This window comes from Gigantopelta aegis, chromosome 4 (assembly GCF_016097555.1).
Source record: "Gigantopelta aegis isolate Gae_Host chromosome 4, Gae_host_genome, whole genome shotgun sequence".
Classification (NCBI taxonomy): Eukaryota; Metazoa; Mollusca; class Gastropoda; order Neomphalida; family Peltospiridae; genus Gigantopelta; species Gigantopelta aegis.
Genome location: NC_054702.1, coordinates 19,486,062 through 19,512,333, shown reverse-complemented (window position 1 = coordinate 19,512,333; position 26,272 = coordinate 19,486,062). Strand labels below are relative to the sequence as shown.

The window sequence follows — 26,272 nt, the reverse complement described above, 5'->3', positions numbered from 1 at the left end:
TATAATTAAGTTTGCCAATCAGTTCTTTCCCATTCATTGCAATGGAAACAACAAGCACTGGAAAACATTAGGCTTTACGTATGTCAAAAGGAAAACAAAACAGATCGCGAGTAAAGATTGTGCAATCATAAATATAGGTTCTTTAAGTGGCAATCTTGGGTATATTTATAATTCCAAGCATCTAAAGTAGGCCTATATTACAGAGTTTACTTTCTTGTCCATGAACGCCATTCTTCGTTTTAAGTTGACCGTAATTGTCAATCTAGGTCACATAAAAAATATACTGTTAGTCATTTTTGATGGGAAGGTGAAAATGTAGCTTTAATTGGTAGTCAAATAGCCTTTGATATACCAGTTGCCGTATACTGTTTTGGACGAACAAACTAAATAAAGGGTGTACCCAGGGGGATCGATCCTACGTCCCAACGTATCTCGGTGTCTAAAACTGAACTAAGCCCCCTCCCAGAGATTACAGAAGACATCGTTTGAGATGAAACCAACAGCCGCCATATGAATTAATGTTATTAGCAATTAATATAGATACCTTTTACATGCACGTCAGACATGACAGCATGTACCACGACCTTTGATATATAGCTACGACGTCATATATTTAAAGGTGGGTTTTTTTGTTCGTCCTCCGATGATTCCAATATCAACTAAACGTCACTTGAGAACATTTTGTGGTTTAAAAAGATACTTTATTTTTATCTTTTGTTATTTAAAATTACCTTTCACGATTCAGAAATGAATTGAATTAAAGGCATATTGTCACAGACCACTGACCTATAAAATGGCCTAACAAAGTATTACCTGAAAAAATATATACTGGATCTGTTCCTAAAAGTACTTTATTCAACTATCTATGTAACCACCATATTCCACTTATTAAGGATATTTTGTACAAATAATTGAATTATGGCAATGGTCCATATTTAAAAAAAATAAAAAGTTGCGGAGAGGGTTGACTTGGATTTCACTCTATCATGGTTCAGTTAAGGTGATGTGATAGCTAGATTTGGTTTCTAAAAATAAATGTAATTTTCATTTATTATCAATTTTTAGAGAAATAAGGTCCTTAAATCCGTGACAGTATACCTTTAAAGATACTTCTTCATGAAAACTTGTATCTCTGACCGATCTGACACAGGCGTAAACAAATACTGAAACAGGAGTGAATGACGGGTTACCCGACGTCGGTTTGAAAACCTGGTCTAAGCCCTTATTACCACAGTGACATCACATGATGCAAGTCGTAATGAAGCCCCTCTTACTAATCGCCCTGCTGCATCGAGCCTTTACATCACGTGGTATCACAACTTTTAAAAACATGCTTTGTCATCAAAAATAAGAAAAGAAAAAAAGAGAAAAAATTTAAGAAAAGAAGAAAAAAGAAAAGAAAAACCCCCAGAAAAAACCCTACCTTAAACAAAAGCAAAAAAAAAAAAAAAAAAAAAAAAAAAAAAAAAAAGCATGCGCCTTTAAAAAAAAAAAAGAGGAAAAAAACCCATTCGCCTTCACGAATCTTATACCTAGATACGACAACTCGTTATACCAGGAGGAGAGGATCTCGGGAGTCCGCTTATTTTGTTTCCTTTCACTGAAGAGTCATTCAAGGGGAAGAACGTATCATCCAATTTTCGGAGTTTTCAGACGTGTCCCTCGAGGCGAGTTGACGTCGCCCACTGTGAAGAGCTCGTCTCGCGTGTTCGTACAGCAACAGTGTCTGAAGGTGAGCTCCTCGTGTATGTAATAAAACCGATGTCGGTGACGTAGAGATTAACTAAGACAAGGTCGGTCTTGTGCAGGTTTAGATTCTTCTAACCAGTCTTGAGTGGCAATCCTCCTTTGCTAACGAACGAGGAATTGTTTGGAAAATGGCAGTCCCCCTATAGCGAAGTAAAGAGATTGTATGGGAAATGGTAGTCCTATAGCGAAGTAGGAAGGAGACGTTCTGGAAATGGCAGTCCTCTTATAGCGAAGTAGAAAAGATGAATGGTCCCGAAAAGTGGCAGTCCTCCCAAGGCGAAGTAAGAAGGAAAATCTGGCCTGGGTTTGACGTCGAATAGCCGAAGATTAATAAATCAATGTGCTCTACTGGTGTCGTTATACAAAACAAACTAACTTTAATTACCAGATGTTTGACATCTAATAGACGATGATTAATAAATAAATGTGCTCTAGAGATATCGTTAAACAAAACAAAGTTTAACCTTGTAATGGTTAAGTAGGCAGGACAGTGGCATGTGGGGACAGTCATAATATGGTAAAAACGTCGTTTCAATTCTGCCTTGTAGAGAGAGAGAGAGAGAGAGAGAGAGAGAGAGAGAGAGAGAGAGAGAGAGAGAGAGAGAGAGAGAGAGAGAGAGAGAGAGAGAGAGAGAGATTATTTTTGAAATGTTAATGGTTTTGTCGTTCAGATTAAGCCATCGGTTTTAATAATAGTACAACCCAGAACTTATTCAGGGGAGAGTCTAGACTATGGCTTTTAGGGGGGGGGGGGGGGTGTATGCTCCACAGGAAAATACATTGAAAAAACCTGGAAAATCCCTTGGAGTATACGCGCCTGCTTCTTTCTCTAACCACTACCAGTATAGTAAATTGAACAGAAAGCACAGATAGCTGAGGTATCTGCTCAGGACAAGTTAAAATGAAAATCACTCATATATTCACTCCTTCTCTACTACATTTCTCAATGCCCATACCTAATGGTCTCTGGACAAACAGTGCAGCATAGCAGACATTACTGTATTGGTTCAGTTACTATATAAAAGATATAACCCGACTGTCACCAAACCAATACAATTATATACAATATGTTAAAAATTATTTTGCTAAACCTAAAACATTTTTACAGAAAAAGAAATTAAATATCGTATGAGGTTATTTCACAGTCAAAGTAATGAAAATATGGAGTGTGTGATGAAATGAGACTTAAATCGTATTAATGGAGGATTAAGCAAACAAGTGAGCTTAAAGCTAAATAATGTTCTTTGTGCTTTACAAATGACATGTTTGAACAAGGAATCAGGGGACGCCCTTGTCCGACGTCACCTTTCTGAAACTAATATTTTTGTATTTTTATTTCACGGTCAAACTATGAAAGCCAAACACAGAGAAAAAGTTAAAATCACACTGAGTTGCTTAGCAGATACAGAATAAGAAAAGAGGAAAAAACATGTTCGAAACGTTCTGTCGTATTTTCACAGCTGCAATCTGCGATATTAATTTATAGGTTGGACTTTGTTTCACTGTGTATCTTCGTGACAGATGGCTGGTCTGCACAGTTTGTATAAACTGATCTGAATATATTCATTATTGGCATATTCGATTGTGATTAGCAAAAGCCTGCTCTACACACAAATATTAAGTGTTTTATTTTTACATATGCATGGTCTCTCTCTCTCTCTCTCTCTCTCTCTCTCTCTCTCTCTCTCTCTCTCTCTCTCTCTCTCTCTCTCTCTGTCTGTCTATCTCTCTCTCTGTCTCTCTTTTTCTCTCTCTTTTTCTCTCTCTCTCTGTCTTTCTTTCGCAGTATACAAAATATTAAGATAATTTCTTTTTATATATTTGCGCTCTCTCTCTCTCTCTCTCTCTCTCTCTCTCTCTCTCTCTCTCTCTCTCTCTCTCTCTCTCTCTCTCTCTCCCATCTCTGTCTTTAGCTGTCCCTTTCCCATGTTGTTTTTGTTAACATAAGTTGTTTGTCATATTGATATAGTTTCACGTTAAGAAAACGTAGCACGATGAATAGCCTGGTCAACATGAGTACATGACTGTCACACCATCACAGTGATAAGACATGTACTAAATGAGACATTGCCACCAGCAGCTGTTTGTAGTGACAAATGCTACTTTCTCATCAACAGCCTGTTGTTGTTTCCAACCGACCAATTCACAGTTAGGATGTCACTTCTTAAATATACACTAAATAATAATCATTGGTTATGTAAGGTTGTACATAACCTAAAATAAGTAAGAGACACCCCACAACCCCCCCCCCCCCCCCCCAATCCAACAACAAATCAAACATAAACAAAAAAATAACCTCCAAATCCCCCCCCCCCCCCCCCCCCCACCAAGAACCCCAAAAACCCACACACTTACAAACTAAAAAGATACTCTTTTTTTATATATTTGTTGGGTGGCAACTACTCCTTCCCTCCCCGTTTGGTACGGTCCTGCTATGCTGACGGAGGGAAATAACTCCCATGTGACTGGATAATGGCGGTCGTGAGATTGCCTGGTACTAAAAACAGCTAGTGTCAGAATTCAGAATTCTTGTGCATAACATCCATTATCTCACTCCACCCCTGTCTTACGCCTCTATATCTGTCTTATCCATGTCTTTTCCACACACAAAAGACGAAGCTAGGTGGGAGGAATAAGATAAAACCACAAGACATGTCTGTCATTGTTATGTTTACATTCCTGACGGGCAAGGTCACGTCAAAGTTTCTTCTGGCAAAATTGAAACATGTCGCTACAACGAACTCCAGCCTCAATTGGACAGATCTTACATAAAACCGATGGCATACGTCTTGACAAATAAAGACTACGCGCATTGACAACGGGCAATGGGGATATATTTAAGCAAACAGAACCTCGAATATAAGTTAAAACAGAGCTCCTGTTACGTTTGCTTTGAAGGGACAGGTGATTACTGTGTCAGCGAAAGGTATATCCCTGATAATTCAATGTATTCAAGGTGCAAATCCTGGGAAAATATCCAATTGTGTGGTAACATTCCGAAAAGCTAGACCCTCTACGATTGTACCAGCAGCCGAGAGCAAATAGAGAGCGATGGGGGCCGCGTTCTGGCGTCAGATTCTCGCGTGCCAGAGTAATAACTCACAGATTGGGTTTCATCATAGAGCTGCGGGTGCCACAGATACACTTTCTTTTCGGCAACAGGATCATTTCGCATTTAATAGGATTACCTATTGTGCAATGTGAGGTCTATTGGGCATGGTCTGAAAGAGTCGGACATTGATGGGTTTTAATTGATGTCTGAGAAAGGACTGGGAAAGCAATATTCATGCTTACGTCCGATTAAAGTGTAAGCACGTTAGCCCAGCTATATATGTCAGCTGTTCGGGACATGGTTTTGTGACTAGTTGGTACAGGTTAGTGAGACAGAAGTCGGTGTAACACAGTAGGCTCGAAATAGGAAGTAAAATACGACCTGCTGGAAATAATACAGCACGGGGTGAGTAGCGGGTCTCGGACACTGTGTGCGAAATTAGGACCTATGAGATGTATTTTAGAGCATTATAAAATTAAAGTATAACAGAATCACAAGCTCAGAAGATGACATGATCGTATATACACCTGTCTCTTGAAAAATGCTCGCTCGATGCGCGGTCGGCGTGGGATCGATCCCCGTCAGTGGGGCCCATTTCTCGTTCCAGCCAGTGCACCACGACTGGTATATCAAAGGCCGTGGTATGTACTACCCTGTCTGTGGGTTGGTGCATATAAAAGATCCCTTGCTGCTAATCGAAAAGAGTAGCCCATGAAGTGCCGACAGCGTGGTCTTTAACCATATGTCTGACGCGATATAACCGTAAATAAAATGTGTTGAGTGCGTCGTTAAATAAAACATTTCTTTCTTTTTTCTTGAAAAATGACCTACGATCGTTTTGGTAATTTTAGTACATGAATTTGTTTTTCACCTGCTAGGTCTAAAACAATTGACTGCTTTTTGCAGGTCGCTATTTCCAGCCCTGTCATTTCAACTTATTTTCGTGCTTATATCCAATTAAGGTTCAAGCACGCTGTCGTGAACACTCAACTATCTGGGTTGTCTGTCCAGGACAGTGGGTTAGTTATTAGTTGGTTAGTGGTTAGTGAGAAAGAAGAGGGTGTAGTGTAGTGGCCTTACACCTACCCATTGAGCCCTTAAGAACTCGTTTTGGGTTGGAGCCGGTACCGAGCTGCGAACCCTGTACCTACCAGCCTGTAGTCCGATGGCTTAACCACGACGCCACCGTGGCCGGTTCACTGAATATTATACTGTCCCCAAAGGGTAGCTTTATAAAACATCTGGGGCTTAATTCATTAAACTCTTGCAACTTTGCAATCTTGCAGTGCAATGCTAAAAGACTTGCAAAGAGGATGCTTTGTTGTCTAGCACAGCCTAAGAGACCTTTGTGAATTAGGCCCCTGGTTGCGTATATTTGTCAGTCTATACTTTTTTTTTAATGAGCAACTAGTTTTACTCAACCTTTTACCTGCAAAAGCTCACAGTGATATACACAAAAACAATTTTGTAAATATAGGAAGGTATTCTCTCTATAGAATCAGTCAGATACAATAATATAGTCGGAAATAATGGAAGTGGTTACTGCCATGAACTTGGCTGAAGTGCTTCATTGTAGCAAGTTGGTTTTAACACTAACGATGTGTTTGGTTAGACGATGTACTCGTATCACACGGTCCGGTACCTGGGTGTTTATAGAATGTGATTTTTCGCCCGACTCCCGTGTATCATGTGTATTAATGAATGTACAGTGCGCGCGACCACATTCCGTACCTCGGTGGTTCAAGGAGCGGGATTTAGCTCAGTCAGTTGAGTACTCGCTTGAGGTGTTTGCGTCGCAGGATCGAATCACCTCGGACGATTTTTTCTCGTACCAACCAGTATGCTGTGGTATGCGATTTCCTGTCTGTAAGAAAGTGCATGTGAAAGATCCCTTTCTGCGTTATGAAAAATGTAGCGGGTTTCCTCTGATGACTACGAGTCAGAATTACCAAATGTTTGAATTAATGAATCAATGTGCTCTAGTGGTGTCGTTAAACAAACAAACAAACGGTGGTTCAGATTAACTCAACAGGAAGCTTATAAACTGATGTGCGAAGGGTCTGAGGATCGATCTTACTCATCAGACTCATTTCTCCCCCCACCCCACCCCACCCCCATCCCCCGTTGATTCCTACTAATGCAACATGTCTGGTATATCATATGCTGCGTGCACAACTTATTTTTAATCTAGGTCAATCACTCACATTCAAACGTTTAACTGCAAATAAAATTATAGCTTGTGCCTGTGGCAGTGCTATTAAGAATTCTGAACATTTCTTAGGATTGATTTAAACATATTTTATTGCTTTAAAAAAAAATGGATTTGGCACAAGTTATACAACTTACTAGGCCTTTTCCATAATACATATATTTATGCAATTTAAATATGAACAGAAATGAATATTATTGAAAGAGAAAAAGAAAAAAATAAGGAAGAAAAAAGAGAGAGAAAAGAAGCAATAAAAGTTATCTATGTATTTGATAATCAGACAGCTGGTTTGCTACAAGCAGCGGCGGAACGTAACCCAGTGGTAAAGCGTTCGCTTGATGCGCGGTCGGTCTAGGATCGATCCCCGTCGGTGGGCCCATTGGGCTATTTCCCGTTCCAACCAGTGCACCACGACTGGTATATCAAAGGCCGTGGTATGTGCTATCCTGTCTGTGGGGATGTGCATATAAAAGATTCCTTGCTACTAATGGAAACATGAAGCGGGTTTCCTAAGACCATATGTGAGAATAACCAATTGTCTGACATCCAGTAGCCGATGATTAGTATATCAATGTGCTCTAGTAGTGTCGTTAAACAAAACAAACTTTTTTTTATGCTACAGTCAAGACTGAAATACAACGCATCGTGATCTGATAATGTAAAGGCTATATAAAAACGTCCATACATTATTTACTAATTTAAAAAAAAAGATTAAAGTTTGTTTTATTTAACGCCACTAAAGCACATTGATTTTTTATCTTATCATCGGCTATTGAACGTCAAACATATGGTCATTCTGACACTGTGTTTTAGAGGAAACCCGCTGTCGCCACATAGGCTACTCTTTTACGACAGGCAGCAAGGGGTCTTTTATTTGCGCTTCCCACAGGCAGGATAGCACAAACCATGGCCTTTGTTAAACCAGTTATGGATCACTGGTTGGTGCAAGTGGTTTTACACCTACCCATTGAGCCTTGCAGAGCACTCACTCAGGGTTTGGAGTCGGTATCTGGATTAAAAACCCCATGCCTCGACTGGGATCCGAACCCAGTACCTACCAGCATGTAGACCGATGGCCTAACCACGACGCCACCGAGGCCGGTATATTTACTAATTAAGGCAAACAATTTGTTTCATTTATATATTTATGTACATGAAACAATATTTCAATAATTTCATTTAAAACACTTTTACCTTTTAAAATCAAATGTAAATTATTGGCTTAAGTTTGACACCCAATAGCCGATGTATTTTTCGTGCTGGGGTGTCGATAAACATTCATTCATGCATTCATGCATTCATTCAATTTACTGGCTTAAATCTTTTGAATAAATTCCACAGAATGCGTCTTTGCTCTTCATATAAAATTCATTCACAAAAAAAGAAAGAAAATTGTTTTCGAAATAATTTCCACACTAGAACTTCGAATTACCACGTAAGAGCGTACATGCACGTGTGCGGAGACAATATAGTTCTGAAGTTACCGTCTGCATCTTATTGCCAAACTTCTTGGGGAAACACTGTTACAGTTCATTAACATATTTTACGGTCTACAGCGATTACAAATAACGCACATTTCTTGCTGTTAGTTTGTATTAAAACTGGCGACCAGATTAGTACGTTAGTTGACATCTGTTTTATATCGTTTCTATTTTGCATTAGCAAATGGGGAAATATACTATATGGTGGGGAAGAGTGGCGGTAACATTAACAAATGCGCGGTTCGTGGTTTAGTGAAGCTCCCACACCATTCGATGATATTAAACAGTGCTTCCACAAGAAACAACAAATGCGCGGTTCGTGGTTTAGTGAAGCTCCCACACCATTCGATGATATTAAACAGTGCTTCCACAAGAAACAACAAATGCGCGGTTCGTGGTTCGTGTTTAGTGAAGCTCCCACACCATTCGATGATATTAAACAGTGCTTCCACAAGAAACAACAAATGCGCGGTTCGTGGTTTAGTGAAGTTCCCACACCATTCGATGATATTAAACAGTGCTTCCACAAGAAACAACAAATGCGCGGTTCGTGGTTTAGTGAAGTTCCACCACCATTCGATGATATTAAACAGTGCTTCCACAAGAAACAGTTTTGATCAGTGGGGGGGGGGGGGGGGGGGGGGGGGGGGGGGGCGTAAACCAATGGTAAAGCGTTTGGCTAATGTGCGTTCGGTATAGGATCGATCCCCGTCGTTTCAAGTTCAAGGTGTTTACGTACACATTCAGAGCATACTGTGGGATGACGCACATACAAGATCCTTTGCTGCTAATCACGTGGAGTGGCGGAAACGGGTTTCTTATCTAATTATCTTTATTATCAAGTATAGAAAGTAAGAATACGATTACCAGTTTCCTGGTATAAATCTGGTAACAAAAGAGAGAGCAACTTGGTAACACTGCAATAATAGACTTGATCACATTCGATGCTGCAACCGGACGTGTGTAAATAAAATATATCGTCATGGTTACAAAATGTCCAAAGAGCTTGATGTACACATCTTTATGGATGCCTCATATATTAATTTTGATGACCGAAAAGAGAAAATTGGCTTCAAGATGCTTTGATTTAAAATAGTAAAAAAAAGCCTTTGAAGATCCATCATAAAAAAGAGATAAAAAATGCCCTTTCCCCCACATATGGTAAATACATTATAAAATAAATATTAAAATCTATGTATCAGCTAATACAGAATTGTAAACCGAATAAAATAAGTCAAATTGTTTGTCCATAGATCAGTTTATTAATGAGTTATGATTATTTCGCCGATTTGTTGGATTTTGTGGGGAAATCTGAACTGGCTACCAATCCAGAATGTCGATCAAGTGATTTTGGACACTTCAGATATCAAACTAACTAGACAATTTAAACATCTGTTTTGGATCTGTTCACCAATTTAGTACTGAAACTCAAAATCTTGAAATCTGGCTCATGGACTATATGTCCGACGTCATATGACCGTAGTTAACATGTGTTGAGGGAATGAATGAATGAATGAATGAATGAATGAATGTTTTACGACTCCCCAGCACAGAAATACACATCGGCTATTGCCAGTATTGGGTGTCATAAAATGTAACTATATGGATGTGTTGCGTGCGTTGTTAAATAAAACCCCCATTTTTTTCCTTTCATTATAAACAGTGGATCAAATGTCACGAAATTAACGTCGTACGCGCATGTGTTGACTTTGGTTTAAATGTTTACACATATTTACTCATCACCACATTCCACGCGCTAGATCTCTCACCGTTATTTTCTCACAAACTCTCACTGCAAGGTAATATACATGTATGACGTGAAGAAAAGCTAAACATTTCAGCTATTTCAGTCTCGGTCATAATTCATGCTATGCGCTCAACGAAAATGACACCGAGCAATATATTTCGAATTGAACACGGTCGAATTATCGAAAAATAACGACGATTCATTTTGGACACAATGGCGGCACACTGAAAGCGAACTTGGCGCATGACACAGACGGTCCGCAATTTTAGCAGGGCCGTACTAGGTACCTATGAAAACCGCAAACAAAGGCTGTCCCAGTCTTAACAGAAACACCCTAATTCACGGCAATTCAACTGGTTGCCTTCCTCAATGGCCTCTGTTGTAATACCAGAAAAGAGACATTCAGCCCATTTCTAATAAAGTCGTTATAAATTACCGAGACTTTTCTTCAGTTTTTAAACTGATTTGCATTCCTTAAATTTGTTTAGCCCAGCAACCAAGGGCGATGCAAGAGTTCGCCGAATCAGGTGTGTTTGTGTGTGTGTGTGTGTTTTGAGGAGAGTAATGCTGCTTAATTTAACGTCATTACATTAAGACAATATCAACTCCAAGATATAGAGCGAAAATAAATTTCTCTAACAATATATATTTACGATGAAAAGACGTATTGGCTTTAAGACAGACACACCGCTTATTTAATTATTACCACCACTGCCATGGGTTTTAAAAAACGGACTATGGCCCACCCGTGTTCTATGGATAACCTGGGGGGCGGGATGGGGGGGGGACGCCGTGGTAGGGTGCTTATTTGGGTGCGATAGGGCGTTGGCGGTTTGGACCGATAGGGATGCCTGTTAGGATACCTCCCTCCCCCTCCGGAACACCCCCCCCCCCCCCATGGAAATCCGGACTGACCGGAGTGGGCCTCCCGCCTGTTGGAGCGCCGGATTGGTCGGTGGCGCTGTGTTCCCCCCTTTGCGAATCCTTGATCCTCCAGGGCTAATTTTAAATTAAAAAAAAAAAATATATATATATATATATAAATATTATTATTAATTAAACAACTATATTATATATCTCTTTTGAACTGCCCGATTGAAAATTTATTTATATTTTTGCACCTACTAATTACATAATAAAAGAATAGAATGATATAGGTTTTTTTACATATGGTGCTACTATATTTAATATATAATATAAATATATGATAATGGTAGACCCCAGATTGTTTTAGTTTTTTGACTCTTTTTTAAGTGGTCATACCACACTATTAAAAATTACCCCCTGCATTTTTCGCACCCCCCCCCCCCCCCCCCGCCCCGGAATCGGTCACTGGCGAAGTTAGAGGCGTGCCTGAACCCTAGTGGATAGGGGCACGTAAAATGAGTTGCCCGTTGCCCGTTAAAAAACGGACTAGTGTAACTGGCGTGGACGGAATCAGAATTACATATCTTTCCTTGTTATTTTTAATTGTTAAAGTTATTGACGCTAGTTCAGAAGATACGTACCTTTTTGTTTTACAAATAACACGCTTTGAGCTACGACAAATTTCTATTTTATTTTGTCATTTCATTAATGCTGTATTGTGTTGCGTTGGTTGTGTTACGTTGCGTTACAATGCGTTACGTTGTCTTACGTTACTTTTCGAAGAGAATCAAATTTCCATTTTATTTTGTAATTTCATTAATGTTGTATTGTGTTGTGTTGTGTTGTTTTGTGTTGCTTGCGTTGCGTTACGTTACTTTATAGTATTCTGTTCTATCCTATATTCTAATATATCCTATATTTATTCTATTCTATTTATTCAATTCTATTCTATATTATTCTATTCTATTCTTTATTCTGTTATTCTAGTCTATATTCTGTTATATGCTGTTCTTTTCCTATTATTCTATTCTGTGTAGTATTGTTGTGAGTGTCTTAAATCATTGGGTCCAGCTCATTTCCTACATAACATTCCTAACAAAACATTAGCGCCTAACTTCGCAACAAACCCGTCTCGTGTGTATATACGTTTTTCACCTCGCCGGCGATGCAGATAGTCTTGTAACGAATAAACAACAACAGTACATTAAGTAGCACGGTGCACGAGGTACGCGTACTAATAAACTATTAGTAGCGAAATAGTGTACTAAGTTCCTCACCATACGTACTAGCTACCACGGCAATATATATGTTATGTGCTTTTGTTGGCAGATAGATAGCTCTGCATATTCCACTCCCCTCCCCCTGCAATAACAACGTCCACTCCGAAATTAAGTTCGTTCGTTCGTTCATTCATTCATTCCAATTTATTTTCGTGCTTATATCAAATTAAGGTTCAAGCGCGCTGTCTTGGGTACATACCTCAGCTATCTGGGCTGTCTGTCCAGGACAGTGGGTTAGTGGTTAGTTGTTAGTTAATGAGATAGAAGAGGGTGTAGTGGTATTAAAACTCGCTCTGGGTGTGAGCCCAATATCTACTAGCCCCATGTGCGATGGCTTAACCACGACCCCACCGAGGCCGGTATTAAGTTTGATATTACCCGATGTAAAAATACGTTGGTCGTTCATTTATGTTCCCTTTGATGGACCATTTGCCTTGACCAGGTCGCCAGGTGTGATTTCTTGCCTTTAAGAACTCACAAATAAATGTCATTTACGCTCATAAAGGAAGTCAACACCGTAACGGAGTCCGTTCCGAAACGCACGACGGCGCGCATGCAAAAAAAGATGTCCCGACATTGTGGGGTTGATATTTTTTTTAGCAACCAATGTTGGTTTTAGGCTCAAAGAGACTTATCAAGGTTTATTGGGTTTGTGCACTGGCTGTGGGAATTAAATGATGTTTTTATGGCCGTAGTTACATAGGTTTGTAGATAGAGTCCCAGACGTCATGGCGTTTGGTCTTTCGCGCGGTTTATGCACCTTTTGTAGACGGTTGATTAGCAAAGTAGATGTAAACAACTATTTGAACTGGGAATACCTCTGTACGTTTCACAAAAAGGCTATTGTAAGTGAAACGTGGTCCGAGAGTAAGTCGGTGTGTACGTCAACACCACGCCTATTATTAAAACACCATCTCTGTACAACAGAATAGCCCCAAAACAGAAAGGGAATAGGACATCCAAACATTGGAGACCGTCCTCGGTGGTGTAATGGTTAAGCCACCAGACTTAAAGCTGGTTGGTCCTGGAATCGCATCCCGGTACCGGCTTTTACCCTCAGTGGGTAGGTGTAAGGCCACTACATCGACTTCTCTTTCACCAATCACCAACAAACTAACCCACTGTCCTAGACAGACAGACAGACCAGATAGCTGAAGTCTGTTCCCAGGTCAGCGTTGTATTTTATAGCACAGTATGAAAATGCATAATAATAGCCATCTGTTAGACACAAATAAAACCGTAGTTTAAAATGGGCTGATGTGTTGTAAAACTAACATTCCTGTTCCGGTATCCACCGTCACACCTATTTTACAAGCGTAACACACGCCACACGTTAACTGACCTCTGGCGGAATATTTCATGACTTTTTTGTGCATTTCCTTTTTGGTAAACAAAATATGACCACGTTACAGACATAAATCAAAATGTTGGACACAGTCGTAAAGAAAGTAGTGTCATAGAACTCTCGAAAAGAGGAGGTTAAACTGTGAACATGTCAACGTTGGACGCCTCAAGAGCTAGACTTGTGACAGTCAGTACGGATGATTTATGACACGGAGTATTTTGGAAAGTCTACGTATATACAGCGACAAGCATACTTTTTTTTTTTTTTACAGACCGTCATAGTGTATTTAAATGACAAAATAAAAGGCTAAGCTGAAAAAGCTAGCAACTGAGATTAGGGTGAGGGTGGAAACTGATCACAATAAAGTCTAGTCCAGTGTTGAATTCAGCTAGACCAAGCAGAGAAACGTCATCTAGACTGGTTTAAGCGCTTCACGGTAAACATAATGACTATGTTGGGAACGAATCAAAGAGTTCCCGAATGTTAGTGACACAATAACTGGCTGAACTTGGAACAGTTATCAGAGAATTGAAATTTTGCATAAATTATTTATAAGTTATGCAAAAAACAAATTCAGGTAACTCGCCTCCCCAAAAAACAAAAACACAAAAAAACCCACACTAGTCTATCGATGGCGATCGATCCTACAACTCGTCGAACCTCAAGCTACACCTCCCCCAATATCCCCCACCCCACCCCACCCCCACCCCCCATTAACAGTACATCTTATTCCGGACAGTCGATCATCGAACAATTGGAAACACCGGGGAGTTTCTCCAATGACCCGTGTGTATAGATCGAACTGTCACGCTCATTAGTAAGAGATTCGACCATTATTAACTGTTCGATCAGCTCCACTGCGATCGTAATGGATGTTTAACCTGCACGCCATGTTTGCCGCGTATGGGCGCGGTGTATCTCAAATTGTCCATTGAAAACTTGTAAAAGCGTGTGTCGATCAGTCTAGATTTCAAAAAAATATATATCAACTGTTTTCGTGAGACCGTTAACCTACACAAGGTATAAATGACGGTTTTACTGCTACCAGTCCTTCGATTCAGCCAATCAGATTCCTTACATTGAGTTTTCATATTCACCTCCGTCTAGACAGTCCGGCTACACTAAACCAAATCAATTTCCAACGCCGCTGGTGTTAATGGTGTAATTTATTTACCTTGCTTATATCCAAGGTTCAATCGTTAACAAGAAATTTAGTTGTCTAGGTTATCTTTACAGAAAGGAGTATCGAATCTACCTCAGTGGAACCTAATGGGTTATTTCCAGTTACAAGCAGTGTTCTATGACAGATATTTCCAGTCCCTTGTATAAAATATAATTTTCTGCACACTCTCGTCTGCATTCAGACATCTCTTTACTTGCGGAAGCTGCATAAAGGTTCTCGCGCGTGTACTGATATGTTTGTTTTTTTCATTTATCAATAACATACAGTATATAGGCATAAGATAGACATGCACATAATATATACTGACTATAATATTAACAGACGGTGGATGATATAGAATATTACATTGTGCACGCTATGAAAGTGGCAGTCTTCCTACAGACGAAATTGGAACCATATATCGTGGTCAAGATCAGCTCCTCTTTGTAGACACTATTATTATTTTTTTAAAGAATCATTTTTGTGTAGATATACAGTACTGAATATATTAATGGCAATTCTTAATCATGAATAGTATGAGTTTTATTACACACTTTTAAAAGTAGGTGTTTTGCTGTTAAAATCGGTCACTAGACTAGCCTTTTTCGCTATATTATAGAAGACGATGGTACCAGTCAAGTTGTTTGCGAGCACTCGGCCTCCTGAACACGCCACTTGTGAATAGATTAACACACACTGTCAACAGAACTTCCTTTTGTCGGGGGGACGAGGGAGGGGGGGGGGGGTGATGCCGTTTGCACACGATAACCGTTGCCCAAGGCTGTCCCGCTAACAGCGGAGAGTCCCTTAACACGCTTTTCGGAACGGAATCATTCGTTGAGACCAGCCACAGGTATTCCGGACGAGATTTGATAAATAGTTAATTCCGCATGGGGTGACGGACACCGCGGGACCGACAGGTGACATCAAATATACGAAAATATATCAGACAGTGTGCTCAGGCGATGTTTGTTAACAAAACAGACGAAACCCTTCAGTGCAAACTGGTTTGTGCCGACATCAAAGCGACAGTACTTCGCTCTCATCAAAACTGGTTCAGACCTTGCCTTATGCACATAGTTCAAACACATATATAACTCCGTGCTCAATTATTGTGGGAGGAATTTACACGAAAACAACGTCAAGATGGTTGCATATTGGACTGGCAAGGGATGCTTGTTTAACGACACCTAACTACATTGTTAACCAGTGCCTGAGCCTGTGAGGTGTAACGTATTATAGTTATGCAACCGGTTCAGAGAATGAAAAAAATCCGCTTTTTGTATCTAATTCCAATTAGCAAAATTGGCTTATATGCACTCAACTACAGACAGGGTAGGATGTGACATACCAGCATTTGGGCACTGCTGCTGAAAGTTAGAATACATATTTTTATGAAAACAAGAAACGGCAACAACAGGCTGGGACGGCAGTATTTCGATCCCTGACCTCTTACAAACTGGAAGGGAAGTGAACTCTTTTCACGTGCCCATATCCCGAAGGTTCGGGCACGCCCCCCCCCCCCCCCCCCAACCCCCCCCCAAGACATAGCCTCTGACATCGCCAACGACCAATTCCAGAATATACAAACTGGAGACTTGACTAGTCTCGCGTCTGGAGTTTATAATGTCTTATAATCACAAGCTATACCTGGTATTGTTTTGCGTCAGAAGTCACGATGCGCCAGACACACTGCAAGTCAACCAGGTGGTATGTAATCATACTGTCGCATACATTTAGCTTTACTTTAAAACCCTCGTCGTATTTCTAACGATAATCCAAAGACTATAATTCTCTGATATAATCCGTAATCCAGATTTTGGGAAATCGGTTAATACAGAACAGACCAAAGAAATATATAGTCCAGGCATTCTATACAGCTGGGTTCCTTGTTTTCCTTTCCGTATTTCCGTGTCAAAAATTGTGTTAAAGTTTGTTTTGTATAATCACACCACTATTTACTCTAGAAAATATTTATTATTCATTCATAGGCAATTGGGTGTCAAACATTTTTTAATTCCGAAACGTAGTTTTCACAAGAAAACCGCTACATTATAAAGAAATAAATCGATTCTAAATATTTGAATAATGTATTAAAATATGCTCTAGATTTTAGCTTGAATATGGAATAACTTCTTTATTTCACACTCGCTTTTTTCGCAGACAAACATTCGGCGCCGACGCTACGTTTAAGAACTATTATTACTCTGTTAAAAAAACAAAATAAGAAAGCTGCAAGAAAGAGAACAATCATAACTGTAAAAACAATTAAATTTGGACAAATATTTATGAGTCGGTCGGGTTATATAAAATATTTTTAAAGGACTGGCTTTTTGGACAGACTATCGAAAAGACTTTCCCACTTCAAAGAGAAAGTTACAATGCAGTATCAGCAGTTGGTAAGTTCAAAAATGACGTTAAAGGTACGTGTCTGATTTTACAGCCATTATAACATGTTTGCGGCTAACTGAGACTTTTTATGGATACAAATCAGATATGGCCCTTTAAGGGGAGCCATCACTCTGGTTCCTCATCACTCCCCTGAGGCGAGTTCAAAGGAGAGGAATGTTTACCTCTCTTAGCATGTGATTTTATAACAAAGTACTACAAAGGGATTATTAAATCATTGCTCAGTATGAATGAATGAATGAATGTTTAACGACACCCCAGCACGAAAAAAATACATCGGCTATTGGGTGTCAAACTATGGCAATGCAAATAAATAAAGTGATGATCAACATCAATATAAAAATTCAAGATTTAAACAAAAACAGTGTAAAGAACTGTGCCAAAACACAAATATCACAGATAGATACTGAATTTTACTCAAAACTTCAATTTTGTGCTGTATTGGCCATTCTCAAAGAAAATGTTACACCCCTGCTCAGTATGATTATAACTTAAATGGATCGCTATATTCTATGTAATGGTGCCAATTAATAAGTCTTTTCGGGGCTTTTGGTGGACGTTTTGCGGGGGGGGGTTTCACGGCGAGGCATGAACAATTACGTATTAATTATATTTTTATGCTTATAACAAATACATATCCGGATATCCAATATGATTCTGGTTGTCCTAATATCTATAATTATATTACTTCAAAGTGTGTTTACTTGGACTAGTCCCGCAGGGGTGATGAGGAACCAGAGGTAAAATCCAGTTTAACCTATTACAAACAATTGGGGCGGGACGTAGCCCAGTGGTAAAGCGTCCGTTTGATGCGCGGTCGGTCTGGGATCGATCCCCGTCGGTGGGCCCATTTCTCGTTCCAGGCACTGCACCACGACTGGTATATCATAGGCTGTAGTATGTGCTATCCTGTTTATAGGATGGTGCATATAAAAGATCCCTTGCTACTAATGGAACAAATGTAGCGGGTTTCCTCTCTAAGACTATATGTCTAACTTACCAGATGTTTGACATCCAATAGCCGATGATGAATACATCAATGTGGTCTAACAGTGTCGTTAAACGAAACAAACTTTAAATTTTTCTTACAAACAGTAAGATGACCAGAAACTTACTAGATAACACAAACATTGATATTCTAAGCATGAAAAAAAAAATCAATAGTCATTTTTGTTTTATACTAAACTGGTCGGTTAGCCAGAATCATATTACAATGGCTGTATGGTATGGTATGGAAGTGTCCCTTTAACTGAGCAAATGCTTTCCAAAAAAATCTCAATGCAGCGTTTTGTAGAAAGTTCCACACACGTGTTTATTCCAGATAACAACGATAGACTTGATTTTATCGTCGTCAAATAAAACAAAGTAGAAACAAAACTGTTGGCAAAAACGTCGACAAGTGCTTGTGTCATTTATAGTTAGGCGATACGTATCTTTTACTACACGCAAAATGCGTGTCCACATTCCTTCTGTTCCAGCGTACACAATCAATTATTGTACATTTACGTTAGATTGCGCCAGACATTTGGGTTTCACACCAGCAACTCAATTTGCACTGCCGATAATTATGTTGTTGATGTTGTACTTGTTTCTTATGTTCCAACATACAGAATGAATTATTCCAAAATGACCACAGTTCTAAGAATAATGGTGCACACATAAATACTATATTCCTAACACACCACGTTAGCATTTTGACTTGACTTCAGGCGAAATTTACATAGCGATGCGCGATAGGATAGTGCCAAAAATCCCACACAGTAACCTCATCTTCAAAATGCATATTTAAACTATAACTGCCAAGTCCATTCATTCATTCATTTATACTTATTATCGTACTTATATCCAATTCAGGTACAAGCACGCTGTCCTGGGTACACATACCTCAGCTATCCGGAATGTGTGTTCAAGACTATTTTGCTGTGGTTAATGGTTAGTGAGAGCGAAGTCCATCCAGTGGCCTGCCCATTGAGTCGTTGAACTGATACCGACTTCTATCTCGTTAACCACTAACAACTACCCACAGCTTTGGTCAGACAACCAGGATAGCCGAGGTGTGTGTCCAGGCCAATATGCTTCAACTTTAGGGCTCGAACTTAACGACGGCACCGACGGCAATTGCCGTTGTTGAGATATAAATTGCCATAGGTAGAGAACATCACCGACGGCAGTTTTGTGCCATCGGTAAAGCTCAACGATGGTAAAATGTATACACCTAGTGTACATTAATTGCCAATATTTAACATATGTACGTTTAAAATGTCTACATACAATAATAACCTTTCAGTTATGTTTATTTGCTGCAAATGCCACTTTAAAAAATAATAACGCCATAGGCAGGCTCAAAATTGCCGTCGGTTGGCCGTTTCACCCATGGCAATTCTTTTAAAAATTGCCTTGGGAGACAAATTCTTAAATTCGAGCCCTGAACTTTAAGTGGATATTCCCGCGAAAATCAAGCAAAGCAAAGCAAAAGTGTTGACCTGTAATCAATATGAAAAAAAGGCCATGACTGCTGAGATGTGACGTCGTTGACTGCAGTCCCATCCGCTTGCATTACAAGGAGATGATCTTGCCAAAACACTGTCTGGAACGATTAGATAAGACGTGATAAAGCTTGTCGGGTCGTGTGAAACAGTACGTGCACCACCAGATTCAATGGAGTAGAGGTTAAGCTTTCGGACTCAAGACTGGCAGGTACTGGCTTCGTATCCCAGTATGAGCTCCCACCCAAGACATGGTGCTTGAACGTCAAGCAGATATAAGCGTACACATTAATTACAAGAAAGAAGAAATGAGAGTTTGTCTTGTTTAACGATATCACAAGAGCACATTTATTAATCATTAAAGGGACATTCCTGAGTTTGCTGCAATTTTTAAGATGTTGTCGACTAACAGACTTTTTAACGATTATAATTCAATATCAAATATATTTTTTCTGCATAAAATATTAGTGGCTATATATTAAACGTGTTTCTGATCGTTCTAATATTTGTACTAGGTTAAATTTCATTATATTTCCTAAACAATATTATTTCGTACGTACGAAATTATTTGAAGACAAAATCCAGTTTGGGCTTCATACAAATATTAAGACGACCAGAAACACATTGAATATACAGATACTGATATTCTAAACAACAAAACATATTTAATATGTAAGTTTAATCGTAGAACTATTTTATTAGTCGGAAACATCTTACAATGCAGCAAACTCGGGAATGTCCCTTTAATCATCAGCTACCGAATGTGAAATATTTGGTGATTCTGATGCATAGTCTTCAGAGGAAACCTGTTACATTTGCTATCCATTTGCAGCAAAGAATGGCACAACCCCTAACTTCGCCAGAGAGTTCTGCCCATGGCATTATGTCTTTTCGATTGGCAGCAATATGTCATTTATATACTGCATTCCACAGACAGGATAGCAAACAAACCACGGCCTTTGTTACACCAGTTGTGGAGCATTGGTTGGAATGAAAAACAGCCCAATGGACCCACCGACGAGATCGATCCTAGATCGTCCTTTCGACTATCGGGCAAGGGGAGAAGTGTTGGGGGGAGGGGGGGGGGGACAATAATATAAGGTTTTCCTCTAGGTCAATAAAAATAGCATTTCTAAACTAAGAGGCTATTTGCTTTATATTGTTTTTACTAAGGTGGACCTATCCTGCACCAGTACATCGCGGGGCGGGACGTAACCCAGTGGTAAAGCGTTCGCTTGGTGCGCGGTCGGTCTAGGATCGATCCCCGTCGGCGGACCCACTGGGTTATTTCTCGCTCCTGCCAGTGCTCCACAACTGGTGTAACAAAGGCCGTGGTATGTACTATCCTATCTGTGAGATGTTGCATATAAAAGATCCCTTGCTGCTAATCAAATAGAGTAGCCCATGAAGTGGCGACAGCGGGTTTCCTTTATCAATATCTGTGTGATCCGTAACCATATGTCTGACGCCATATAACCGTAAATAAAATGTGTTGAGTGCGTCGTTAAATAAAACATTTCCTTCCTTCACTACATCGCGCTAGTTTGGACCATGGGTATAGAAGGAAAAGCGGACACATACGTTCTGTTCATGTAGTAGAAAAAACTACACTTGCTTTCTCCGTCTCTCGCAGTTAGTTACGTTACCGATGCAACGTACGTTACTCCAAACCGCCGAGCACGCGTCGAACAAGAATACGATGACTGTATGTAACACACTGGCGTTGGGTTACCGATCAGCCAGGTGGTCTTGTTCGTAGGTTTGAAGGCCTGAAAGTGGTGTAGGTAAAGAAAACACGATACCACTGGCTTTCGTTTAATGTGCTGAGACGCGGAAACTCAAACACGTTCAAGCTGAAAGACATTATCTTGTATGTGCATAGCATTATTTGTCACAATCGAGAGAGTGTGTACTCTCAAATATTTAAAAAATAAGACTCCCATAAAAACGGGCAATGAATGGCAAGTACGACTTTTCGTGGTTTAAGAGGCCTTGCATGCGGGTTTAGTTTCGTAGCTGTAACTTAGGTAATTATTTAGAAATTAAAACAAATTTAAAATTAAAGTCTTTATAAAAATATAATATATAATAAATAACTAGTAACACGTATACGATATTTTTACTGCATGTATGGGATACTGCACCGTGCGTGAAGATCACCTTTGACATTGTTGTAAGTGACGACCTCCAGAAACCCACGCATACCCCTAAACAGACCACCACCACGTTTTGGTTACTTTGCAAACATTGCAATATGAAAATCCTACTGGACGTGGAAGAATCTTCGTTTGATCCATAAAACTCAATATTAGCCAGATGTTCTGTTGGAGATTTTCACGTTCCAAAGCAATGCTCCACGACTGACATATCAAATGTCCATACCCATACTATTATGTGTGGAAAGGTGTAATTTAATATACCCTTTCATATAATTAGTAACAGTACCCATTATAGTAGCGGGTTTCTTCTCTCATTTCTTAGACCAAGAGTCGAACTTACTTTAAATTATACCTTAGCCGTGGTCTAAAATGTGGTACGATGTCGTTGAAATTCCTGTCTGCACTCATTTAACATATTACAGCTTTGTGAATGGGTCTATTTTTGGTAGCCGTAGTTTCGTATAAGAGATTGTCTATCAATGGCGATATTAAAGATCAAACATACAGATCATGTAGCCGATGCTGTATCTTTCTCCTTTCCTGATTGTACTTAAGCTATCCAGGTACTATCTAACAAGTTTGTAATACTAATAACGGAATTAATTTCATGGCGGGATGCGTGCGGTTCAGTGGTAGAGCGTTCATCTTAGGAGCAGTCTCTCTCTCTCTCTCTCTCTCTCTCTCTCTCTCTCTCTCTCTCTCTCTCTCTCTCTCTCTCTCTCTGTCACTTTCTGTCTCTCACACACTATATCTATATCTCTCTTTCTGTCTGTCTCACTCTGTCGCTCTCTCTCCCAATAATAATAGTATTTATATCTCTCAATAACTTTACTTTTCTCACTGTTTCTCTTCCTCTGCCTCTCACTAACTCTATATATCTCACTGCCCCCCCCCCCCCCCCCCTCTCTCTCTCTCTCTCTCTCTCTCTCTCTCTCTCTCTCTCTCTCTCTCTCTCTCTCTCTCTCTCTCTCTCTCATTGAGCATTGTTCAATAACTAGTACATCGAAGACTGGTTTTATGAATAGTTGTGTTTGAGGAAAAGTACATATAAAAGATGTACATTATTGTTTTTCAGTAGGAGTAGCCTACGATATGTGACGGAAACTAGTTTTCTCTCTCACTAAAAACCACAATTTAATGTTATAATGATATGGCCATAGTTTAAAATGTGCCTAGGTGTCGTCAAACAAATATTAGTTTCATTTAATCAGATTAATGATCGATGAGGTATGTTTCATCTCCTTTTGCTTTTGAAATGAATCTATTAGATTTATTACTTCACACAGTGCCGTAACTTGCGAGGAAGAATAAGCTGTACGCCTCAAAAATACGAAAAAGTGCCCTTTTAGTTTGGATGCGACCTTTTTGCTTAGATAAAGAAGATGTCATATAGACTGGATGCGGCGCGTGCGTGCGATCTCGCTGTTGCTTCTAATGCGTCTGTGGCTAGCATTTTGCGGGATCTAGACTACCATGCACCCCCGGAAAATATATTGAAAAAAAGGAAATTTGTTTGAGCAAGAGTTTCGCGAAACCCTCCTCTATACGCACGCCTGAAAATGTCAGTATTTGATATATAGAAATTAACTCCTGTCATTTTTCGTATTTTTTTTTATTGCCATCAACACACCGAGACAGTAATCCCTAAAAAGCTCTGCATTCCCCTACTGTGCTGTAGTCAGAAGTGCAAAGCAAACGTGTTTCTCATTCAACGCAGAAAACCTCCGCAGTCTGTCGTCTGCTTCGAAGTTGGAGCTATTTTGTCGAGCAAACATATTCTATACAGATCGCAGGCGGTGCCGATACTTTCGGGAAGAGACGAAAGAAGGGTTGTAAAGACATGGGTCTGTTTTATCTTCTCTGATCTGTCAATATCACACACGACAGCAAATCACGAAATCAAATTCCTCCTCGCTTCAATGCTTCTCGGCAATTTCGTCGAGTTTGTCAACACACAAGGTAAACGATCGCCGCGAGATTTTGTAATCACTGTTAATTAAGTGGTAATTCGAAATGTTGATTCTCGCGTTTACGTCTTTTTATTACCTCTATTAGTTAAATAAATATTTTTGTTGAAAAGTTATACGAAACTGATTTTGATAGCTTAGGTTAATAATACTGTTCGGTATAATGTAGGATACGAATATGTGCCTATGCATAACTTAGCGGCGGGTACTATGCCGTTTGACTTTGAAAGCGACCTGACCGGCCTCGGTGGCGTCGTGGTTAGGCCATCGGTCTACAGGCTGGTAGGTACGGGTTCGGATCCCAGTCGAGGCATTGGATTTTTAATCCAGATACCGACTCCAACCCCTGAGTGAGTGCTCCGCAAGGCTCCGCAAGGCTCAATGGCCATGGTTTGTGCAATCCTGCCTGTGGGAAGCGCAAATAAAAGATCCCTTGCTGCTAATCAGAAAGAGTAGCCCATGTAGCGACAGCGGGTTTCCTCTCAAAATCTGTATGGTCCGTAACCATATGTCTGACGCCATATAACCGTAAATAAAATGTGTTGAGTGCGTCGTTAAATAAAATATTTCTTTCTTTCTTTCGAGAGCTACCATAACCGTCCAAATGTCCGTCTAGTTCTCGAACAGCAGAGAACTCGGGCTAAGAATACGTAAAGAACAGCCTGCAATACAGAGGTACTAATACAATTCGTAATTATTGTCATTGCAGTAAATATTGAAATCTTTTTATAACTACAAAAGGAGATAGCCGTTAAATTAATTTCAAACAATACATCGATGCAACATTATTTATTTAAAAAACATTAGATAGTAAAAAAATAAAACTGATAAAATAAGTTTTGTTTGTTACAATTTATTTATTGCATGTAAAATGAAACAAGATAATTAAAAGAAATACAGCTTTTATAGTGTATCGCAGTACGAATCGATGCATTCGTTCATGCTATATCATAAACCGGACAAAGCATTCGTATATTCACTGACGCATTATATCATGATAAGCATCATGAATTCGCATATTTAGTATATTGTAAAATTACGAACCACAAATCAGGGCCGTAGCTAGGTTATTTTTGTTTTTGTTTGGGGGTCAACTGAGTAGTTAATAGTCTAAAACTCCTTAAACGGCTCTGCAAATTAGTATATTTAAGAATATAACAATATGAACTTTCGTATCTTTCGTATCGTAGATCCGAGTATATTCGCTATATCAAAATAACACTACTTTAATATATTCGTATATTCACAAACCCATTACATGAATAAATTCGAATATTAAGTTTAACACTATATGAATATATTCAGTATAAAACTTCATGAATATATTCAAGTATTCAACTCATCGTTATGTGCGAAACACGATAACGTTGAATACGATACGAGAAATACAATTATAGCAATTTTATTGCACTCACCTGTGTAACTTTCACCCGCTCGATACTTTCCCTCTGTTGGAACCCCCTCTATGTAAATCCGAAAACCGTTATTCCCTTTGGTTTGCTGTGCTGTAGTATGGATGGGGTGCCGTTCACAAATTGCCTTTGCGTAGGATTTCGCAGCACGTGCGCTTAATAACACGGATAAAAGGTACACCACACACAGTAATAATCCCCTCATTGTCAACACCGTGACACACACACGCATTCTGCCTGCCCCCGGTCTGTAGTTTTACATCTACCCGAGTTACGCTGTCTCCAAACTACACAGAAATTAGTATTACTCCACGGTACAAGTTATCCGAAAAACAAAACAACAAATCCAGTTGAAATCTGCAAAGAGGCGAAGTACTTTCATACCTTGAAAACTAAACGGAAGCCACTGCCCGTGTTTAGTAGGATCTTCAGCTGATGGGAATGTCCCCCACAGAAAGCTTCGTCCGCATTGGCCGTCTGGCTTCGTTTGGCCCCGCCCCCTACTTTATGACGTCTGGGATTATGAAGACTGCACTTTGGTACGCGGTGGCAGTTTAGGTATGGACGTAAATATGTTTATAAAGGCTCGTAGTCGACGTTACGGTGGCGAATACTCAAGAGGTGTATTCCCGATTTACCGCTGGAAAGCAGGCAGATAAACACACAATGACACGCTACACTGCGCCGACACACACACTGGTGTATATATAGAAATATACATTCTTATCATATAGGCCTATACGTTTATATATATATATATATATATATATATATATATATATATATATATATATATATATATATATATATATATGTATGTATGTATGTATGTATGTATGTAACGGTTTGTTTTGTTTAACGACACCACTAAGAGCATATTCGTTTATTAATCATAGGCTATTAGACAGACATACAGACATACATATAGTTTATTAAAGTCTCGCCTC

At 39.5% G+C, this 26,272-nt stretch overlaps 1 protein-coding gene across 1 annotated transcript in view; it reads right to left on the bottom strand.

Moving 5' to 3' along the window:
- The window catches only part of LOC121369651 (spondin-1-like), a 144,832-nt gene extending 119,086 nt beyond the window's left edge, over positions 1-25,746 (bottom strand). Inside the window, exon 1 of the mRNA XM_041494694.1 lies at positions 25,329-25,746. Within this exon, the coding sequence (XP_041350628.1) occupies positions 25,329-25,557 (229 nt within the window). The 5' untranslated portion in view covers positions 25,558-25,746. The remainder of the gene's footprint in view (positions 1-25,328) is intronic.
- Positions 25,747-26,272: the final 526 nt, after the last annotated feature.